This window comes from Saccopteryx bilineata, chromosome 12 (genome assembly GCF_036850765.1).
Source record: "Saccopteryx bilineata isolate mSacBil1 chromosome 12, mSacBil1_pri_phased_curated, whole genome shotgun sequence".
NCBI classification, from domain to species: Eukaryota; Metazoa; Chordata; class Mammalia; order Chiroptera; family Emballonuridae; genus Saccopteryx; species Saccopteryx bilineata.
The window spans coordinates 6,276,948-6,296,776 of record NC_089501.1 but is presented as its reverse complement, the minus strand read 5'-3'; the positions used below and the strand labels follow the sequence as shown (position 1 = coordinate 6,296,776).

At 43.1% G+C, this 19,829-nt stretch overlaps 1 protein-coding gene and 1 pseudogene across 2 annotated transcripts in view; one reads left to right on the top strand and one right to left on the bottom strand.

Annotated features, from left to right (window-relative positions):
• Positions 1-10,009: 10,009 nt before the first annotated feature.
• Positions 10,010-19,829, top strand: part of METTL24 (methyltransferase like 24) — a 146,742-nt gene continuing 136,922 nt past the window's right edge. Inside the window, exon 1 of one of the 2 annotated variants that reach the window (XM_066248409.1) lies at positions 10,010-10,112. In XM_066248409.1, coding sequence (XP_066104506.1) covers positions 10,029-10,112 — 84 coding nt within the window. In that variant the 5' untranslated portion in view covers positions 10,010-10,028. Of the gene's footprint in view, positions 10,113-10,350; positions 10,739-19,829 lie in introns of those variants that run through there. The other variant, XM_066248408.1, reaches the window with a different exon arrangement.
• LOC136316299 (large ribosomal subunit protein uL23-like) lies at positions 16,976-17,463 on the bottom strand (annotated as a pseudogene).

Genomic DNA, 19,829 nt, shown 5'->3' with positions numbered 1-19,829 from the left:
GCTCGGATAAAAGTGAAGAAAATTGCAAGTGACACCAATCAAGAAGCAATATGGAAATATCTTTAACAGTTTTATTGTTTTTTGTCAGGTATTATGTAATATTATTTCATTACTATTTTAAAACTCTTATAATATAATCTAGTTTTGTGTACCTCTTTTATTGTTCTTATTTAAGTATTAAATGCATGAAATAATAAACTACCTTTTGGTATATCGTTTTTTATACTTAAAACAGTCATTAGGGCAGAAAACTGGTTGTTAAATTATTTGAATCCCACCACTGCTTACTCTACTATGTCGTCTGACCTAGAGCTGCTTTTCTCCTGGCCACCCTTTGTGACAGGGAACTATTCCTCCTGCTACTCTCTTAGCAACAGCTACATTCTTTCTAGACAGCATTTGTCTCCCTCTCTGAGCAACTCTCAGTTACCCAGAGGCGGGTGAGGAGGGAGTGGGGCTGCCGGCCTCTCTCCCCTCCAGGAAGGTGCTGCTCTCTGGAATTTCTCGGCAGCCTCTGCACTAGGAACATTCCTGAAGGAAGAGTTGGGGGAATGAGTGGCCCGCAGTTGGGTTTGTATCTAACATTGATGGTACAAATTTATAGTCAAGTGATCAGGGCTGTGGCTATTCTCAGGGGAGGGTTGAAAGAAATCAGAGGTGATGGAATTAGCACAATATGAAAAGCTGCTTTAAAGAAAGCACAGCAAACAGAATAAGGAAGATGAAAGGCAGAACAGTGCTGTGGCTACATGGCACCCAAATCTGTAGACGTCCGAACTGTAGGGAAGAAAGGAAGTTTAGAATACAGCAGATCAAAGGGAGAAGGAAAAGCAGCCAAGCTGGTTAAATTGGGTCATGTGTTTTCCCAGAAGTAATAATGCAAACCTCGGTAGGATGGGCCCTGGCTTGTGGTGGTTTTAAAGGGAAAAGATTGTGCTTTCGGTAGTAACACCAAAGTGCAGACATGGTTTTCATTTCCTCTCTATGTCAGTAGAGTGAAGACCCAGTAAGCCCAAGCCTCACACAGGCAATTCTGAAGGTAGGAGGAATGTAAACGAAGGAAAAACTAGAACAAATGCCCTTGAGTGAACAATGATAATCACATGTTAGGCATGACAGCACTTACTACGGGCCAGAAAAAATGACAATAAGAAGCACACAAAGTTCTTTAAATCCATTAACTCATTTAATTATCACAAAAGCCCTCTGAGAAAGTTGTTATTCCTGTCTCTACTTTATATATGAGGAAACTGAGGCACAGAGAGGTAAGGGAACTTGTGCAAGGCTACACTGTTAGTGGGTAGTTGAAGAGAAGCCAAGCGAAGCCTCGGTTCCTCTGCTTCACCTGACCTTTTAGTTCTGTTTCCTTGATCTGCTGTCCGGAGTCCCTGTCTCCTTAACTCTCAGCGTCCTATACTGAGTTGAAGGGCATTGCATCCCCAAGAGGGTGTTGCAGATTTCAAGGCTCTGTGGCCTCACTTAGAGTAAGCAAGGAGCGGTGCTGGCTGTACAATATTCCTGTGGATAACCCCAGCTCTTTCCCTTTTGTTCAAAAGCTCTGGGAAGTTCCCAGAACAAGTAGGGAAGGGGGGAAGGAAGCAAGCTCTCCTCTTTAGAGTCCCCTCACCTCTTCATCAGGTGTCGTGGGGCAAAGAGAATTGGTGACAAAGAGCATTTTGAATATGAGAATCCCTTGTTAATGCCTATAACTTTGTTAGTAACTATACTCAGAGGATTGAGAGAGAACATTTGCACCCATGGATACATCAACACCTTATAATAACTGCTTCCTACATTTTGCCCCCACAACCATCACCATGGCTGGGGCATCTCTATGCCAAGGTTTCTAAAAGTTGGATCATGGATCATCTGAAACTTATTAAAATAAAGATTTTAGGGACTCACCTCTGACTTAATTTCTGGAGATGGGGCTTCTGAACCTATATTTACATAACTCCCCAGGTGATTCTCCTGAACACTTTTTTTTTTAAAATTCAGTGAGAAGTGGGGAGGCAGAGAGACAGACTCTTGCAAGCCCACTAGAGGGCAGTCTCTGCCCATCTGGAATGCTGCTCCTTTGCTTAGCAACTGAGCTTTTCTTGGAGCCTGAGGTGGAGGCCATGGAGCCATCCTTAGCATGGGGGTTCAACTTGCTCCAATAGAGCCATGGCTGCAGGAGAGGGAGAGAGAGAGAGAGAGAGAGAGAAGTGAGAGGGGGAGGGATGGAGAAGCAGGTGGGTGCTTCTCCTGTGTGCCCTGGCCAGGAATCGAACTTGGGACATCTATATGCCCAGGGATGCTCTACTGCTGAGCCAACCAGCCAGAGCCTTCCACACTCCTAAATTTGAGAGCCTGCATTGTGATCTGAAAATAATGTAGTTCTTATGCCTTCCCTAGGGCTAGAGCAGTGATGTGATGAGAAAGTAAAATGGCTTTTGACCTCAGGTTTTTAATATATTCACAGACTAAGCTGAAATGACAGCGCCCTGAGACTCCTGCCTTTGGGCATGCTGTGCTTCACTTTATCCTGTCAGTTCCCTGGTGATCTCTTCTGACCTTAAAAGGGTTTCTAAGCCCTTGACTTTCGGAACATTTCAACTAGGAATGTCTTTGACTTCAAAGTGATCTGTAGCTGGGAGATTATTTCTGGCATGTGTCATTGTGATAAGATGAGCGAGGGTGAGAGAGGGGAAGGGCTCAATGGGTAGTCCTATGAAATGGGCAGTGTTTCTTCACCTAAACTGCTTTATTGTCATAAAACCCAGGAATCTCTCATCGTGGAAGTTAATATCTGTAAATAAACCTATTTAACAATGCCTTGGGTGTGTTTTCAGAATCCAGGAAAGAGTGTGTGTATGAATGTGTGAGAGATGCATCTTGTGTGACTCTGTCCAGGCCTAGGGTTTGCCTAAAAGCTACCAGCCGCCATAGCTACCTCACTGACACCTACATCTTTCACCTTAGTTCTTTTTCCCAGCGGCCTGTGTGAAGCATTCCCAGTTCCTTGAGGGGAAAGAGGTAGTGGAGCCATCACAGGTTTCAGTATGATTCTTTCATGGTTAGGATTGATGAGCAACAGGGTCTGCTGCGAGCAGTGTGTCATCTTGGGTCTGATCTCAGCAGACTTGGGTGTGATATTTGTTGCTTGTCAACAATACCAGAGACATGATTGAGGCCCATCTCCACTAGGCATTGCAGGGGGTCCAGAGGTAAGTAAGACCCATCCCTATACTTGAGAAACAGTCTGTGCGGAGGTAGGATAAAGCAAACCAGCATATGCTGGAGAGAGATAAATGCCAAGAATGAAAGAACTCAGAGTTAGGAGTCAAAAGAGGCAGGAAAGGCTCAAGCTCTCTTTCCCAAGCAGTCCCGGGCATCAAGCCATTCCCCAGGCATTGGTCACAAGACTAGCCCAGAGGCAGCTCTATTAGGTTGTGGACCAGGCAGTGCTGTGATTTTAGGCAAGGCTCCCATCACAGATTATGGTTCTAATGTCAGTCACTCTAATGTAGCTTTATTCTAGGTCTTGGAAGCTTTTGTCTTGGTGACTTCTTCCTTTAATATGGACACTTCTGATGCAGCCTTAAGTCATGTTGAAATAGTATTATGATATTTAGCTACATCTTCAGGGTAGGGAGGAGATAACTAATTGACAGTGAACATAAATCCCATCTGGGATGTGGCTTGGGAAGGGAGTTCAAGTGTGGGTTCAAGTGTAGTGATAGAACGAGTAGGAGGGAACCAAAAATAAACTCAATTTATCTGTCAGAGGCTGGCTCAAGCTATCCTTTGAGGTTTCTGCCTGACAACAAAGGAATATTTGCTGGGCTTTAAATGGAATTAATATAGCATTCTTTTTAATGGATTGAAAAATTAATAGTAGCACTTCACATTGAAAGACCCACAATTTTGCTTTAAGTTAGTGATTCTACTCTTAAAAATTTAACATAATGAAATAATTATGAATATACACAGATTTTGATTTATTCTTCAGTTTTTAATTCAACAATTACTTATTGAGTACATACTGCATGCCAGGCACTATTCTGGGAATTAGGATTACAGCAATAATCGAAGCAGATAAAGTCCTGACCTCATGGAATATGCATTCTATTTGGGAAAGACAATAAACAAGGCATCATGTTACCAAACCTCATAGGCAGTTTTCAGCCCACATTTTATTAGAACTCTCAGTTCTTCAAGAACTGAGAAATACTTTCTTCATTTGGTTTCTGGGACAGCACTTTCTCTTACTTTACAGCCTAAGTGTCCTTTGTTGGATCCTCATTTATCTTCCTGTCTTTATATTGGTGGACCCAGAGCTAGGTCTTCAAATATTTCTACCTCCCCTCACTCAGCATAAATATGCTGATAAAATGTATATTTTCAGACTTCACTGCTCTCCTGGATTCCAGTCTTTTCAATCCAACTGCCTACTTGACATCTTCACTTAAATCAGTGGTTCTCAACCTGTGGGTCACGACCCCACCGGGGTCGCCTAAAGCCATCGGAAAATACATAATGCATATCAGGTATTTACATTCCAAATCATAACTGTAGCAAAATTACAGTTATGAAGTAGCCACCAAAATTATTTTTTGGTTTGGGGTCACCGCAACATGAGGAACTATATTGCGGGGGTCACAGCATTAAAAAGGTTGAGAACCACTGATTTAAATGTCTTCCCAAGCTTGGATTGCTTCCCAAACTTAACATGACCACCAAAATCACTCTTAATTTTCCACTCCAAATTATTCTTACTTGAGTCTTTTTCTTCTCAGTTTATGGCAACTTGATTCTTCCAATACTCTGGAAAACCTTTGGTATCATCCATGACTTTTCTTTTTCTCACAACCCACACCTGACCTATCAGGTTTAGCTAGGAAGACATCCATCATAACATTGTTTATAAAATGAAAACTTGGAAATGATTTAACTGTTTAATAGTAGAAGATTAGTTAAATCATGGTTAATGTAGCCATTAAAAATGTTATAGAAGGCAAAGGCAAAGGTGTTCAACATCAGTAGGGAAATGCAAAGGAAAATCACAGTGAGATACCGCCTCACACCAGTTAGAATGGCTGTTCTCAGAAAGACAGGAAATAACAAGAGTTTGAGAGGATGCAGAGAAAAGGGAGCCCTCATATACTGTTGGTGGGAGTATAAAGTGGTACAGCCAGTATGAAAAACAGTATGGAGATTTCTCAAAAAAAATAAGAATAGAACTAATATATGATCCAGTAATTCTACTTTTGGGTATCTATCTGAAAAATATAAAAACACTAATTTGAAAAGCTATATGATGCCCTATGTTCCTTGCAGCATTTTTTTTTTTACAACAGTCAAGATGTGAAAACGATCTAAGTGTCCCTCAACAGATGAATGAATAAAGAGATATGGTATATATACACAATAGGATATTACTTAGCCATAAAAAAGATAAAATCTTAGCCCTGGCCAGTTGGCTCAGTGGTAGAGCATCGGCCTGGCGTGCAGGAGTCCCAGATTCAATTCCCAGCCAGGGCACACAGGAGAAGCGCCCATCTGCTTCTCCACCCCTCCCACTCTCCTTCCCCTCCCGCAGCCAAGGCTCCATTGGAGCAAAGTTGGCCTGGGTGCTGAGGATGGCTCTATGGCCTCTGCCTCAGGTGCTAGAATGGCTCTGGTTGCAACAGAGCAATGCCCCAGATGGGCAGAGCATCGCCCCCTGGTGGGCATGCTGGGTGGATCCTGGTCAGGCACATGCGGGAGTCTGTCTGACTGCCTCCCTGTTTCCAACTTCAGAAAAAAGAAAAAAAAAAAAGATGAAATCTTACCATTTGTGACAATATGAATAAAAACTTGAGGGTACTGAGCTAAGTGAAATAAGTCAGATGGAGAAAGAAAATACTGTATGACTTCACTTGTATGTGGAAAAGACCTAATGAACAAACAAAACAAAACAAAAACTCAAAGAGGCAGACAACATATTGCTGGTTACCAGAGGGAAAAGGGGTGAGGGATGGCTAAAATGGGTAAAAGAGGGTCAACTGCATAGTAGTTGATGGAAACTAGATTTTTGGTGGTGGGCATGTTGTAGAATATACAGACATCAAATTAGAACATTGTACACCTAAAGGTTATATAATGTTGTAAGACAATGTTCCCTCAATTAAAAAATAATGTAGAACAATAAGTTACTCTTTAATAACATTTTTATTATGAAATATTTCAAACATAGCTAAAGAGAGCTGTGAACCCCATCACACATCTATAACCATGATAAATTTAGCTATTCTTGCTTCATTTATACCCTGAGTTATCGCCCACCTCCCCACTGGACTGTTTTTAAGCAAATTTCAAACATCATTATATGTAAATTATATAATAACATGATGTTTAAAAAGCAGATTATAAAGAAATATGTATAACAAGATCTCATTTTTTTGTAAACAATATATATGCATAGAAAACTGTCTGTGAGGTTAGCTGTTTCTAAATTGTGCTATATGAATGACTGTTGGTATCTTCTTTTGCTTGTGTGTTTTCCACAATGAACATGTATTCCATGGAAAAAGGATGATGGGGTAGGTGGGGTGGAGGTAGATACTGATGCCAGAAATTCTAGTTCTATTGCTTTCTAAATGTGATTACTTTCATTCAGGCTGGCTACTTCACAGTGTGAAACAGATATAGCTACTTTGTGAAGGTGGGGATCCTTGACCATCAGCCTGTATTCTCTCTAGACAGTCTGTAATGAAAAGTTGCCATATTGCCTGACCTGTGGTGGCGCAGTGGATAAAGCGTCGACCTGGAACGCTGAGGTCGCCAGTTCAAAACCTTGGGCTTGCCTGGTCAAGGTACATATGGGAGTTGATGCTTCCTGCTCCTACCCCTCCACTCTCTCTCTTTCTTTCTATCTCTCTCTCCTCTCTCTCTAAAAATGAATAAATAAAATCTAAAAAAAAGTTGCCATATTAATATCTATGTTATGTGACATCAGGGTTTCTCAACTTTAGCTTTATGAACATTCTGGGCTGGACAGTTCTTGGTGGAAAGCTATCCTTTGCATTGGGGGATATTTTGCAGCATCCCTGTTCTCCACCCATTGGATGCCAGTAGCATCCTCCTTCCACCATCTCCTGCTGTAACAACCAGAAATGTCTTCAGAAATTTGCCAAATACCCCGGGAGGCAAAATTAACCCAGTTTGAGAATTACCGCACTACAGCATGTGTGCAAATTGAAATGTATGGTGTCTAGGATTAGCAGTAAAAATGTTCTGTCCCACTCCTTTTGTTGGCTGAAACCTCAAGGAGGATATAATTTGTGATCTAATGAAAGCTGCTTTTGTGGTTTACTGACCTGCACGTTTAGTTAAACAATGTATGACTCAGTGCTTAATGATTATTTGCATTTTTGAAACATATCCAGAAACGACCAAGACAACTTCAACTCTGTGAGAAAAGCAAAGGTCGTGAATGAAAGATTGCTTTTCAGCTACGACAGTGATCGGATTTGCCTCTGCAGCCTACCAAGTGACCCATTTCACTATTCATTATTATCCATAACACAGGGAAATATTGTGTGGAAGTTAAAATGGGAGATTTCTTCCTAGAAAGTTAATGATGCTATGTACATGATAAACAGTTCCTTTTTATCAGTAATAAACACAAAAAGACATTACAGAAGATAATGAAAAAGGGCATTTAAATATTGCATTTTATTTAGCTTTTGCCCTCATAATGGAATCATTATTATAAAACCAAAGACATGAGATAAGGGAAAACATGAGGTCATTTTGCCCATTCTCTTCAAGAGCTACAATGTTCTATGTATCTCCCCTCTCATTCCCCTAATGCACAGGCTTATTAAATATCCCTATTTTAATAATATAGGATACTCCTCATTTTTTCCCTCTGGAGAGTAACTCAACAGATGATAAGAAGGCATAAATTAGTGGTATCATAATCTTCGAAAGATTACTTCTTTAGTTAGTTAACACCGTGTTGGATACATGGAAAATATAAGTTCTATTGAACTCTACCTAAGACATCAGTGATCTAGGTTTATCAAGTACAACACTAATCATGTCTTAAATAGCATTACACAAGTATATAACATAATAGAGTGCACCTGTGGGATCTTCAGTCTTAATGGTTGTTTCTTGCATTGTTGGGTACTCCTAATTCCAGAGAAGAATGTATAAGATATTTACAAATCTACTTATCTTATATTTCCCTAGTTTGGAATCAATGCTTAAATTTTGTTTTTCATGATGACCTCCAAGATTTTCTTTATCAGAAATAATAAAAATAATGGCTATTGAGTACCATTTGTGGACCAGTACTTAGGTACTATAACATATCATATTTTATGCAATCTTTATAATCTTACCAGATATATAGGTCTATTTATCATTGAGAACACTGAGGCTCAGAGAGATGAAGTACTTTATCCAAAGCCTCACAGCTTCTGAAAGGCAGAATTTTGATTCAACACATAGTTCATATCTGACTCACAGCTCACGTTGTTTAAATAGATGCAGGATGTGAAGTTTTCTCTTAGAGTTTGTGTCAGGAAGAATGCACTCGCTTAGATTCTTTAAAATAGAGCCCATCTGCAATTGTTGGAGGGCTGCATCTAAGAAAAAAACAAAAGGAAGTCTGTCATAATGAAACAATCAGGAGCCTGAGGACCTGGGGTGGGCAGGGGATGAAACTAGAATGGAAAGAGTTTTGTTGCTTGTAGAGAAAGAGCCCAAAGTCCTTGTACGAAGAATGAATTGGGTCTGGGTCTTTTTTTTTCTTTTTTGTATTTTTCTGAAGCTGGAAACGGGGAGAGACAGACAGACAAACTCCCGCATGCGCCCGACCGGGATCCACCCAGCACGCCCACCAGGGGAGACGCTCTGCCCACCAGGGGGCGATGCTCTGCCCCTCTGGGGCGTCGCTGTGCTGCGACCAGAGCCACTCTAGAACCTGGGGCAGAGGCCAAGGTGCCATCCCCAGCGCCCTGGCCATCCCTGCTCCAATGGAGCCTTGGCTGCAGGAGGGTAAGAGAGAGACAGAGAGGAAGGAGGGGGGTGGGGTGGAGAAGCAAATGGGCGCTTCTCCTATGTGCCCTGGCCGGGAATCAAACCCGGTTCCCCCGCACGCCAGGCCGACACTCTACCGCTGAGCCAACCGGCCAGGGCCCTGAGTCTTTCTTAAGCCTGGAAAATTCCCAAAATTCAAATGGAGTGTAGCAAAGGGTGTTCCATATTTTATCTCTGTTGTCCATTCTCTCTAGACTCTTAAGAGGGAAAAGATAGGTCAGCACAGGTAGTCTACATAGAAACATGAAAAATACAAGCACAGACCATGAAAAAAAAAATGTGGCCATAGCTAAAGAAAACAAATCCAAATCCAAACCTAAAACCCTAACCACAAAAGGGTTGTGGGAAACAATTTTACTAGCAATTGAAAATGGGAACAGCCATCACTGACATCAGGCTGTGAGCGTTCAGTCTGATTAATTAAGGTCAAGGTGGTGATGAAAATACCAGCTGGGGAGCATTTTGCTGAAAGATAAATTTGTCCCTCTGTATCTCTGCAAGACAGCAGGGAAGTGTGTGTGTGTGTATGTGTGTGTGTGGCTAAATTAATTTGATTTACATCATGCCAGTATCTTCTGTTCTCTTTCCCTTCTGTCAGTTATCTTAGCTGGCTTTTTCCCTCTCCTTCACCCCCACACATTTCATAACACGGAGAGAAAGCACGGATTGGCTTCAGGCAGAATTTAGAAACGGAATAACTCTAATTTTGATTCTGCACCGAGAGAGGGCTCTTCTCTCCTCCCTCGCCCCCTCCTTTCTTGATGGAGAGAAGTTGTAAACTTGAGCATAAGTGCGATGTATTTTTATATTGTGCTTAATGGCACGAACCTCTTGGCAATCAGAACATGCTCCTTGTAGCAAAACCTGGCAGCTCACCTAGCCGCCTCCCGTGTTTCTCCAAAAGTACTAATCCTAGAAAATGAAGTTGCGGTCCAGGATCCCCCCCGTTAGGAATGCGCTTTTTCTGGCCATGCAGCTTTCAGCTCTGCCAGGCTCTGGAGACCGGGGTGGAGGGAGCCTCCTCAGGGACCCCCGAGGTGAGATGGGCTCGGGTTCTTGCCCAGTCGAGCCGCCTACACCCCGGGACCTCGCCCGGCCCTCCAATACCTCGCCCCTTCAGTGGCCGGGCGCGCTCGGCTGGGCAGGATAAGGTTACGCGGAGGCTTCCTTGGACCGGAGGAAGGGAGGCGGGTCCGAGCCCGCGCCCCGGCCCGGCCCGCAGAGGCGGGGGTGGGAGTGGGGGTGGGTGTCCTGCTGGCGGCTCGGGACCTCAGGGCCACATCCCTGCTGGCGGCCAGGCGCCGCGCGAGGGCCTCTGAAGGCAGCCCCGCGGTCGGCCCCGGCCATGGCGAGAGAGAAGTCGTCCGGCAGGGGCTGCCGCGCCCTGAGCCGCTGTCTGCTGGGCGCCGCGCTGCTGCTCGGCCTGCGGCTCTGCGCGGAGCTGCGGCGCGCCGGGCCCCCGTCCCAGGCCCGCGGCGCCCCGCCCGCTCCGGGCCCCGGGCCGCCCGCGCCACACCTGCCGCCCGCGCCCGCTCCGCAGCGCGGCTCCAGGAGGAGGCAGGTGACCTACGTGCGCAGCGGGCGCCGGGCGCCGCCGGGGGGCGGCGGGAGCGGGACGCCAGAGCCCGGCTGCTGTGCCCCGCATGGGCGTCCCCGCCGGAAGGTCAGTGGCAAGCCATGCAGTCTTGGGCCCCAGCCCGACTCCCCTTCTCCACCGCGCTGCGGTGCCCTTGGCTCGGGCATCGCAGGCCACCCTCACTGGAACCGTCAAAAAAGTCTTAACCATGCGCTCTCTTAGGCAGCTCCACTAGTGGCACCTTTTAATATAACCAAGTGGGACTGAGCAGAGTTCATTCAATATTCAACCACTATTTGCTGGGCGCTCACTGTGTGCTCACTGCGCGAGGCGCAGGCGGCGGAGAAGGACAAAGCCCTGTTCCCGCGTTCGAGCGACGGGAAGGTATGGGAGATGGGCATTGAAGGGAAAGAAGTGATTTTGTTTATGTTCTGTGCTTTCCCCAGTGTTCTAGAGACCTGGACAAAGCTGGGTGGGTATCCACTGTGAATTACTTTTCCACGACCTTCATTGCGGTGAAGAAAGTCCACTCTCCCGACGAATTGCCCTTGAATTACACCGCAGACGGCAGGGTGGCGAGCGCGAGTTGAGAAGTTGAGCCCCTAGCATCACTTAATGGGGAGTTAAATGGAACCTGGAGGATTGAAGTAATAACCTGAGTTTGTCTTACAACACTCGACAGCGTTGCTCTTCCTACCTCATTGACCTCTTGGCTCACACCTCACGAAGAAGTCCAGTTTTAACCGAAGATTATTAAGCCTCTGACCTCCCATCTCCTTTTTGAGCTCAATAATTTACTTGGTACTTGAGAGTGAAAGATTAAGAACTGCAGGTTTGAGTTTGCCTGGTCCTTATACGCACTGATCCCGTCCTAGTCCTTTCTGTTGCCTGGCCTGCCTTCCTTCCTCCTCCCTCCCTCCCTTCCTTCCTCCCTTCCTTCGTTCTTTCCTTCCCTCCTTCCCTCCTTCTCTCCTTCCTTTCTTTAATATACCTTTCCTCCTTCCTCACCACCTCACCTCTGGGGGAGAGAAAAACGTTTCCTTTGAGTCTGCTGCATTCTTTAGCTTCCTAGTTCTTTTTTTGTTGTTGCCCGGTTGCAACCGGAGCCATTTTTTAGAGCCTGAGGGAAAGGCCACAGAGCCAACCTCAGCACCCAGGGCCAGCCAATCAAGCCATGGCTGCAGGAGGGGGGGGGGGGTGAGAGAACAAACCGGGAGGGATAGAGAAGCAGATGGTCGCTTCTCCTGTGTGTCCTGACCAGGCAAGGCATTGAACCTGGGACATCCACAGGAACGCTCTACCACTGAGCAACTGGCTAGGACCTAGCTTCCTAGTTCTAATCTATTTTTCCATATCACATACTCGGCCCTCCTCCGCCCTCAATTCTTTTTTCTGCTGCTTTCCTTACCTTCACCTCTTCATCAAGCCTTACCCTCTGTCTTTCCACACCACTGTGGTCCCATCAGTGTTATCTTCCTGGATAAACTCAAATACTTTTTTCTATCTCCAAAATCTCACATCCTATGTAAAAAGGCTTAACCTGGTCTTCCAGAAGAATTCAGCCACTTTCTTCTCCATTCTCCTAATACATGTTCTGTGATACCATGTTATGCATTCATTGCACTTTTGCCAAGGGTTTGCCAGGTCCCAGATGCTGCATCAGGCACTGGGAGTACAAAATGAGTTCCAAGTCTAGTCCAGGAGGCACCCAGCACAGGCATCCAGTAACGTCACCAGTGCTATAATTAAGGCCTTGAACTCTACCTGGGGAGTCAAGAAAGGCTGAGAGGAAACATTTCATCAACAACTTGATTTTTCTTAAGCGTTCAGGTTCTTTTGTCTCTCCAGATGTTCTCAAATATCCCATCAACCCTACCCTTCACTCTTCCTTTCACATCTGCTTTTAGCCTCTGTTGTTTCTGTTGTCATCTGTCCAAGAACCACTCTTAGTCTCCACTTAAGAAAACAGTGTCTTTAACTGGAGCCTGTCCTACAAATGTGGAAGTTTGGAATGCACAGACTCAGAGGGTCACTGGAAGGGAAGTTCACATCCATCACGTTTAGGAGGCTGCGGTGATCCTGGCCGGAGATGGTGCTGGCTCAGGGACCGGTAGAAACGCAGATGTGAGAAGTGGTTGTTGCTTCTGGAGATATTCTGAAGGTAGATGAGGGAGGAGTAGTTTTCTGTGGTCATTTTTGTTTAGTTTTTTTGTTTGTTTTGACAGATATGTATAGAAGTCAGGAGTTTGGTTTTAAACGTGTTGAGTTTGAGATATCCTTCACACACCCAAGTGGAAATGTCAAATAAGTGTGGAGAAACGAATCAGGAATTGGAGGAGATGTCCAGGCTGAAGATAAAGATGTAGGTGACTTCAGTGCACAATGTTGCTAAAGCCATGAGGCTGTAGGGATCAACTAGGGAGTAAGAGTGGCTAACAAAGATGAAAGATCAGTTTTATTAAAATTAAATTAGAAAAAAACAAAAGGAAATATTTGTATAGAATATGGTGTGTTGTAAGCACTTGATAATGGTAGCTTTAATTTTCACTAATCTGTTCCAAATCTTGAGCCGCAGCCATTCTCCAAATGTAATTTGTTGTTATAACCTATTTCCTTTTTATCCTTGAACATTTAGGTCAAGGATATTGCCTGGAAATCTTCCCATATCAATCCTTCTTTCATGCTGATCTTCCCCCAATTTGAGATGGCAGCATAAATGCACTCCCAGTTTCTGAGTTGCTGTGCACATGTTGTGAACTGGTAATCCATTTCAGATAGAATGTTTTGTCTCTAGAGTTGTTCTTAATGGAAAGCATTGTGTTTCCCAAAGTGAAGCTTAGCAAATGCTTATTCTTGAAACACCAATGTGTAAAAAATAGTAGAATCTACTTCAACCTATTATGCGTAACTCTAAATGTCTTTGGTTAAAAAAATATAAGAAGGAGTGAGTTTATTGCTATTTTAAAAATATTAAGTTTTTAGTCTCCTAAAGAAAAAGATTCCCTGGATTTCCTTCTCCCTAACTATTTATAACTATTTATTTATTTACTTTACTTATTTTCAGGGTATACGTTCTAATTTCCCCAAATTCCTAGACAGTAGGAATCTTGAATTTGTTTCCTTTTCTCATTCTTTTATTTGAATGGAAATGTTCCTCAGAACTGGAAAGACCAGTTATCTGTTCTCCCACTTCTGGGAACAGAGCTCAATAGTCCTTATCTCCTGGGGGACAAATCTTGTTCCTCATTAGCCTCTCATCAAGATGTGCTGAAATATAAGCTGAATGCACCATGAAATAATTGATACAGTTAAAGTTTGGAAGTTATGTGTTAAACTCCTTGGGTCTTATTTTACTTAACTTTTGTTTGTTGAGAATAATGATAAACAATGTTATTTAGGTTCTTGGGTACTTGCTGTAAGTACCTACCACATTGATTGGTGAAGGAAAAAAAGTTCCATCTATTTTGAGGATGGCTTTCTGGATGGATGAAAACCTGCATGAAGTAATTGGTTTGCTGAGTGTTTTTTGTCAACATGCTTCCTTTGCAGGTGTTAGAGGAACAAAAATTCAGCAATTATATTACCACTTTAATCATAGTTTATGCTTCTCTTAAAGAAAATAAATGTTATAAAAAAAGACGTGGGCCGTGGCCTGTTGGTTCAGTGGTAGAGCGTTGGCCTGGCATGTGGATGTCTTCGGTTTGATTCCTGGTCAGGGCACACAGGAGATGTGCCCATCTGCTTCTCCACCCCTCCCACTCTCGTTTCTCTCTCTTTTTCTCTTCCCCTCCCACAGCCATGGCTGGATTAGAGCGAGTTGCCCCCCTCCCCCCCCCCCCCCCCCCCGCCTCTCTAGCTGATGATGGCTCCATGGCCTTGCCTCAGGGCCTAGGAAGAGTTCATTTGCCGAGCAACGGAGCAATGCCTCAGATGGGCAGAGCATCACTCCCTAGTGGGCTTTCCAGGTAGATCCTAGTCAGGACACATGTGGGAGTCTGGCTCTCTGCCTCCCTTCCTCTCACTGAATTAAAAAAAGTGAGAGAGAGAGAGAGAGAGAGAGAGAGAAGTGTAAGTCCTCATATAATTCTTTTCTTCTTTCCTCATCCCTCTTTCACCAAGCCATGTAAGAACCAGCTGTATATATTAAATACCCTTTCACATCAGGTGTTCTAATCCTAGAGCACTGTGAAATGAGAACTCACTATGGATAAATACTGCCATTTTTTTATTAAAACTAGGCTGGAACCCATACATTTTTGTATATTACAGAGGCTTTAAGCATTCCATCAGAGCTCTTAGTCTCTTGATTGCATACTATGCTTGAATCAAAATATCACTGTAATTCTTTTTCTGTCCTTTCCCTTCTCTTTGTTTTCTGTGTTTCTTTCTGATTTTTTTTTCTTAAATAGACATTTATAATGATTACATGGGTAAAGTTCTTTTGGGGGGCATTTATATAGGACTAAGATCCCATTCTCTATGATTTACGTTCTTTATTAGTCTTGAATAGGTGTTTCCCTCACAGGTTGGCAATCCACTTAAACGAGAGCAGCAAAATATATGGCTCATTTGTACAGGAGAGGCACTCAACCAGGAGCCAAGCTTCCTGAAGAAATTTCTCCTCTCTTATCAGAGATATTTTCCTTGACATTTAATATGTTGGATAGAAAAGTGACTACTGAGTCACAGAGTCACAAGCCAACAATGTGCTGGCTTGGTTTGTTAGTCATAGATCCTTTGGAACAATGTGTCAGAAAGAAAAAATAATGTTTCCTCTTCTGAAAAACCATCTGGCAAAATTTGGTCTTTCTTCATCACTTCTTGTCTTCCTCTTCATTTTCTAATTCTGTGATTATCAGAAAGGAAGAAGAAAAATGGCACAGTGTGCCCCTTGATATATCCAATTGCCTTACAAGTCCTTTGTCATTTAAACATTTTTAAAGATTTTATATATTGATTTTAGAGAGAGAGAAACATCAATTTGTTGTTCCACTTATTTATGCATTCATTTGGTTGATTCTTGCATGTGTCCTGACCGGGGATCTAACCCACAACCTCAATGTATTGGGATGATGATGCTAGAGCTACCCAGCCAGGGCACAAGTCATTATACTTTACAAAAAAATTGAAGGCAGGTTTGACTTGCTTGTAAAATACGGCTCAGCAGCAGTTTCCAGGAATTCAGATTTTTCTGTGTACTTACACTTCTGTCCTTCGGGGAACAACATTAATCAATCCTCTCACACTGTCCTCAGGAGGCAAAGCCTTTTCATTTTAAACAAAGTCATTGAGGGTAATTGAATGCTCTCCAGCAATATGTGGGTGTGAAATAGTAGTTGCTTAGTTTCACAAAGAGAAAGGCAGGTTTTGATTAAAACTTTGATGTGCCTTAGTTGGGGAATAGGCCTCTCTCTGCATTCCGTCCAAACCCCACAGTTCCTCAGAGAGCATTCTGTGGGCAAAAGAACAGCTAATGGAGGTTCTATTGTTTTTCGACAATTGGTGGTAGAGCTTTTAGGATTTGAAAGCAATTTGTCCAATCTATTTTCTCCAAGGAAAAGAAAGCCTTATCAGTTTTCTTGAATTGGATTTTTTTTTTTTTTTTGTCTATGAAGAGAATCAGAGCTCTGTAGTTAAACTGGAGACTGTCAAGGGTGGTAGTAGGTATTTGAATTTTTCCATCTGTGCTGCCATACCTTTGGATTCCTTGTGCTTGTAAGTAGTTTGGCTCTTTATTCTGTGATTCATGAAAAGCACCAGGAGCCTGCTTCATTTACCCTGAGACATACTAAGGCTAAAATCTATTCCTGTTGATAAGCTTTGTTAACCTAAAAATAAAGCCCAAAGTAAAAGGCAAAGTGTTCATTTGAGATCAAAGAATAGCTATATTGGAAACATAGATTCAGGCAGAAACCCAAATAGTGTTCTGGATATGGGATGAAGGCAAGGAGTTCATGAGGAAAGGAAGGGAAATTATTACATGAATAGAAGAAAGGAATTTCTTTTGGTGTTAACAATCGAAGTTACTCTTTAGCTATACGTGGCTAATTACTGACCCTAAAGAATGTTTTTAATTATCAGTCCTGTGAGAGGAGCTCTGCTTTCCTGTTAGCTTTACAGTTGTTTGTAAACAATGTTGGTTTGACCCAATACAAAGGCTATTTTGCCCAAGTCAAACATTCCAAAAATTCATGGCATAATATGCACAAAGCCTTTTCTCTGGGATGATAGCTTTGACTCCATTTATAAAGGGTTCTCTTTATATGAATTTTCCTTTTCACAGTGAAAAATTTTTATATTTAGAATTAGCCAGCTGAACTCAGTTTAGATGATCCCAATTTTGTTGGCCACATCCAAAGCATCGTAGTCAGGAGCCAGTCGAGCATACGCCTTCTCTCCATCAGGACGGAGCATCGTGTGACCGTGGCCACATTCATGTCATAGGGCTTCTTCACAGCCTGTGTGATCTGCTCCTCGCTGGCCTTGACATCCACACTACGCACAAGTGTATTGTTGTCCTCTATCTTCTTTGTGGCTAACTCAGTAATTAGGCTCCTTATGGTGACCACTGTGCCATGACAGTGGTTAAGCTTGTTTCTCTTTGGGTCTTGGGGGTGTTCGTCTAAGGATATTTGAACCGCCTCAGAGCTCCAATATCTTGGGGTGACGTTAGAAGGTGGGTGTGAGCGATGTGTGGATCTTTTTTTGTGTGTGTGGCTGAGGATGCCTTTCAGCACTGCTTTCTTTTTCTTCAAAGCCTTTGCTTTGGCTTTGGGAGGGGCAGTGGCTTCTTTCTTTGCTTTCAGCACCATCTTCGTGAAAAGCCATTTATGTCAATTTTCTCAGCTTCTCTTAAAAGCAGCCCTTGAGTTCTCTAGGTACCTTACATTGGTCCCATTAATGGCCTAGGGGTTTTTCTGCTAATAGAGGATGGGAAAATTTGCTGTATAAGAAGCATTTTTATCCTGCTGAAATGATAGAAACAAAATTGAGTTTTATGAGCCTTATAAGACCATCTGTAATTTAAACTAATAGCAAGCTGGGTTGTTAGTTGATGACTCAGGAGGTAAATTTATGTGAGCTACATGGTGTTTTAAGTATTTAAACATAAACATCTTTAGATAGGGCACACAGAGTCCCGTGGAATCCAGCTCAGCTCTCTCTCCATTTGCATGACCTGTCTGATATCTGAAGGCATTTGAAGTTGCAACCCCTGAGTTGAGATATCAAAATTAACAATTAGCCGGATGTTTTCCCTAAAAAAGTAACAAAAGAAGTTAAGGTGGCTAAACTCAGTGGCAGCATGGGACATAAATAGACAATGGATAAAGGTCCCTTTAAATCAGGGGTCCCCAAACTTTTTACACAGGGGGCCAGTTCACTGTTCCTCAGACCGTTGGAGGGCCAGACTATAAAAAAACTATGAACAAATCCCTATGCACACTGCACATATCTTATTTTAAAGTAAAAAAACAAAACGGGAACAAATACAATATTTAAAACAAAGAACAAGTAAATTTAAATCAACAAACTGACTAGTATTTCAATGGGAACTATGGGCCTGCTTTTGGCTAATGAGATGGTCAATGTCCGTTCCATATTTGTCACTGCTAGCCGTAACAAGTGATATGACGTGCTTCCGGAGCTGTGACGCGTACATCCCGCATCACCAGAAGTAGTACTGTACATGAGCAACGCTGTGCTTTGCTCTCACTGACCACCAATGAAAGAAGTGCCCCTTCTGGAAGTGCGGTGGGGGCCGGATAAATGGACTCGGGGCCACATGTGGCCCGCGGGCCGTAGTTTGGGGACCCCTGCTTTAAATCATTCCTAGTAAAGAAAGATGAGTTAGCTATCCAAAACTGGGCTTAGATAATGGGGAGAGTAAGGCTATATATATATAGGGTGGAATACTTAATGTGATGTTCTTTTGGTTGTGAACAAGAGAAATGGACTTTGCTCTAGCTTGAGAAAAAAAAAATTAAAGAAATTTATTGGGAAAACTTAGGAATTTCTCACTGAATTGGAAGAAGAGTTAGTTAAATGACCAGTATGTGAAGGAGAGAAGGAGCAGGGCTGCTCTGGAAATCCCAGGCTCCTTCAATCTTCTTCCTAAGGTGCTACCATAACAAGACTCACCTCCCTTGCTCAACTCCCAGCTCATTCTCTTAGCTATTCATCCTGGACCAGCTAGCTCAAGCCACAAGCCATGAACAGCGCAAGAGCCCTTTCCCTGTCCTAGAAACCATTTTTGAGGAAAAGGGAAACTTTCTTTAAGTTACCCATGAAGCCTGACTGGTAGTGCCGCAGTGGCTAGAGGGTTGACCTCGGAACACTGAGATCCTGGCTGAGTGTGGGCTCATTAGCATGGGGTTACTGGTTTGAATAGCGGATTATCTGCATGATCCCAAAACTCTCCAGTGTAAACCCAAAGGTTGCTGGTGTGAGAAACCCAAGGTCACTGGTTTGAGTAACGGGACTCTGGCTCATCTTGAGCCTGAGGTCCAATCTCTTGTCAAGGCACATAGAAGAAGCAATCACTGTACAATTAAGTAAAAATAACTATAAGTTGATACTTCTCATCTTCCCTCCCCCCATGAAGTCAAGTCCTTGACATTCCTTAACTATTCAGTATAATTATTGCACAGTTTTGCCCATAAATTTTTGGTTTTTTCATATTTCAGCCTATTATTTTAACTAGTCCAATTCAGGGATCTTGGATGTGAGCACCTAGAAATAGAGTATAGGATTTTTGTTTTGTCTGATGTTTTTAATAATACCCAAGCCTATCATCTATGCTCCTGTGTGTATGTGTATTTCTTTATTGGTTACTGTTTATCTAGATAAATTCTCCAAGTAGCATTTGGCAGTAAGTTGGCACCTTGTGTATACTTCTGATATTTTTATTCAGGTGGGTATATGAACACAAGATCTATGTATATGCAATGTTTTGTTTCTTTGTTTTTTGTTTGTTTGTTTAGGAAAAGGTATTTGTGAGGACTTTTTTTTTTTTTTTTTTGTATTTTTCTGAAGCTGAAAATGGGGAGAGATAGTCAGACAGACTCCCGCATGCGCCTGACCGGGATCCACCCGGCATGCCCACCAGGGGCGACACTCTGCCCACCAGGGGGCGATGCTCTGCCCCTCCGGGGCATCGCTCTGCCGTGACCAGAGCCAC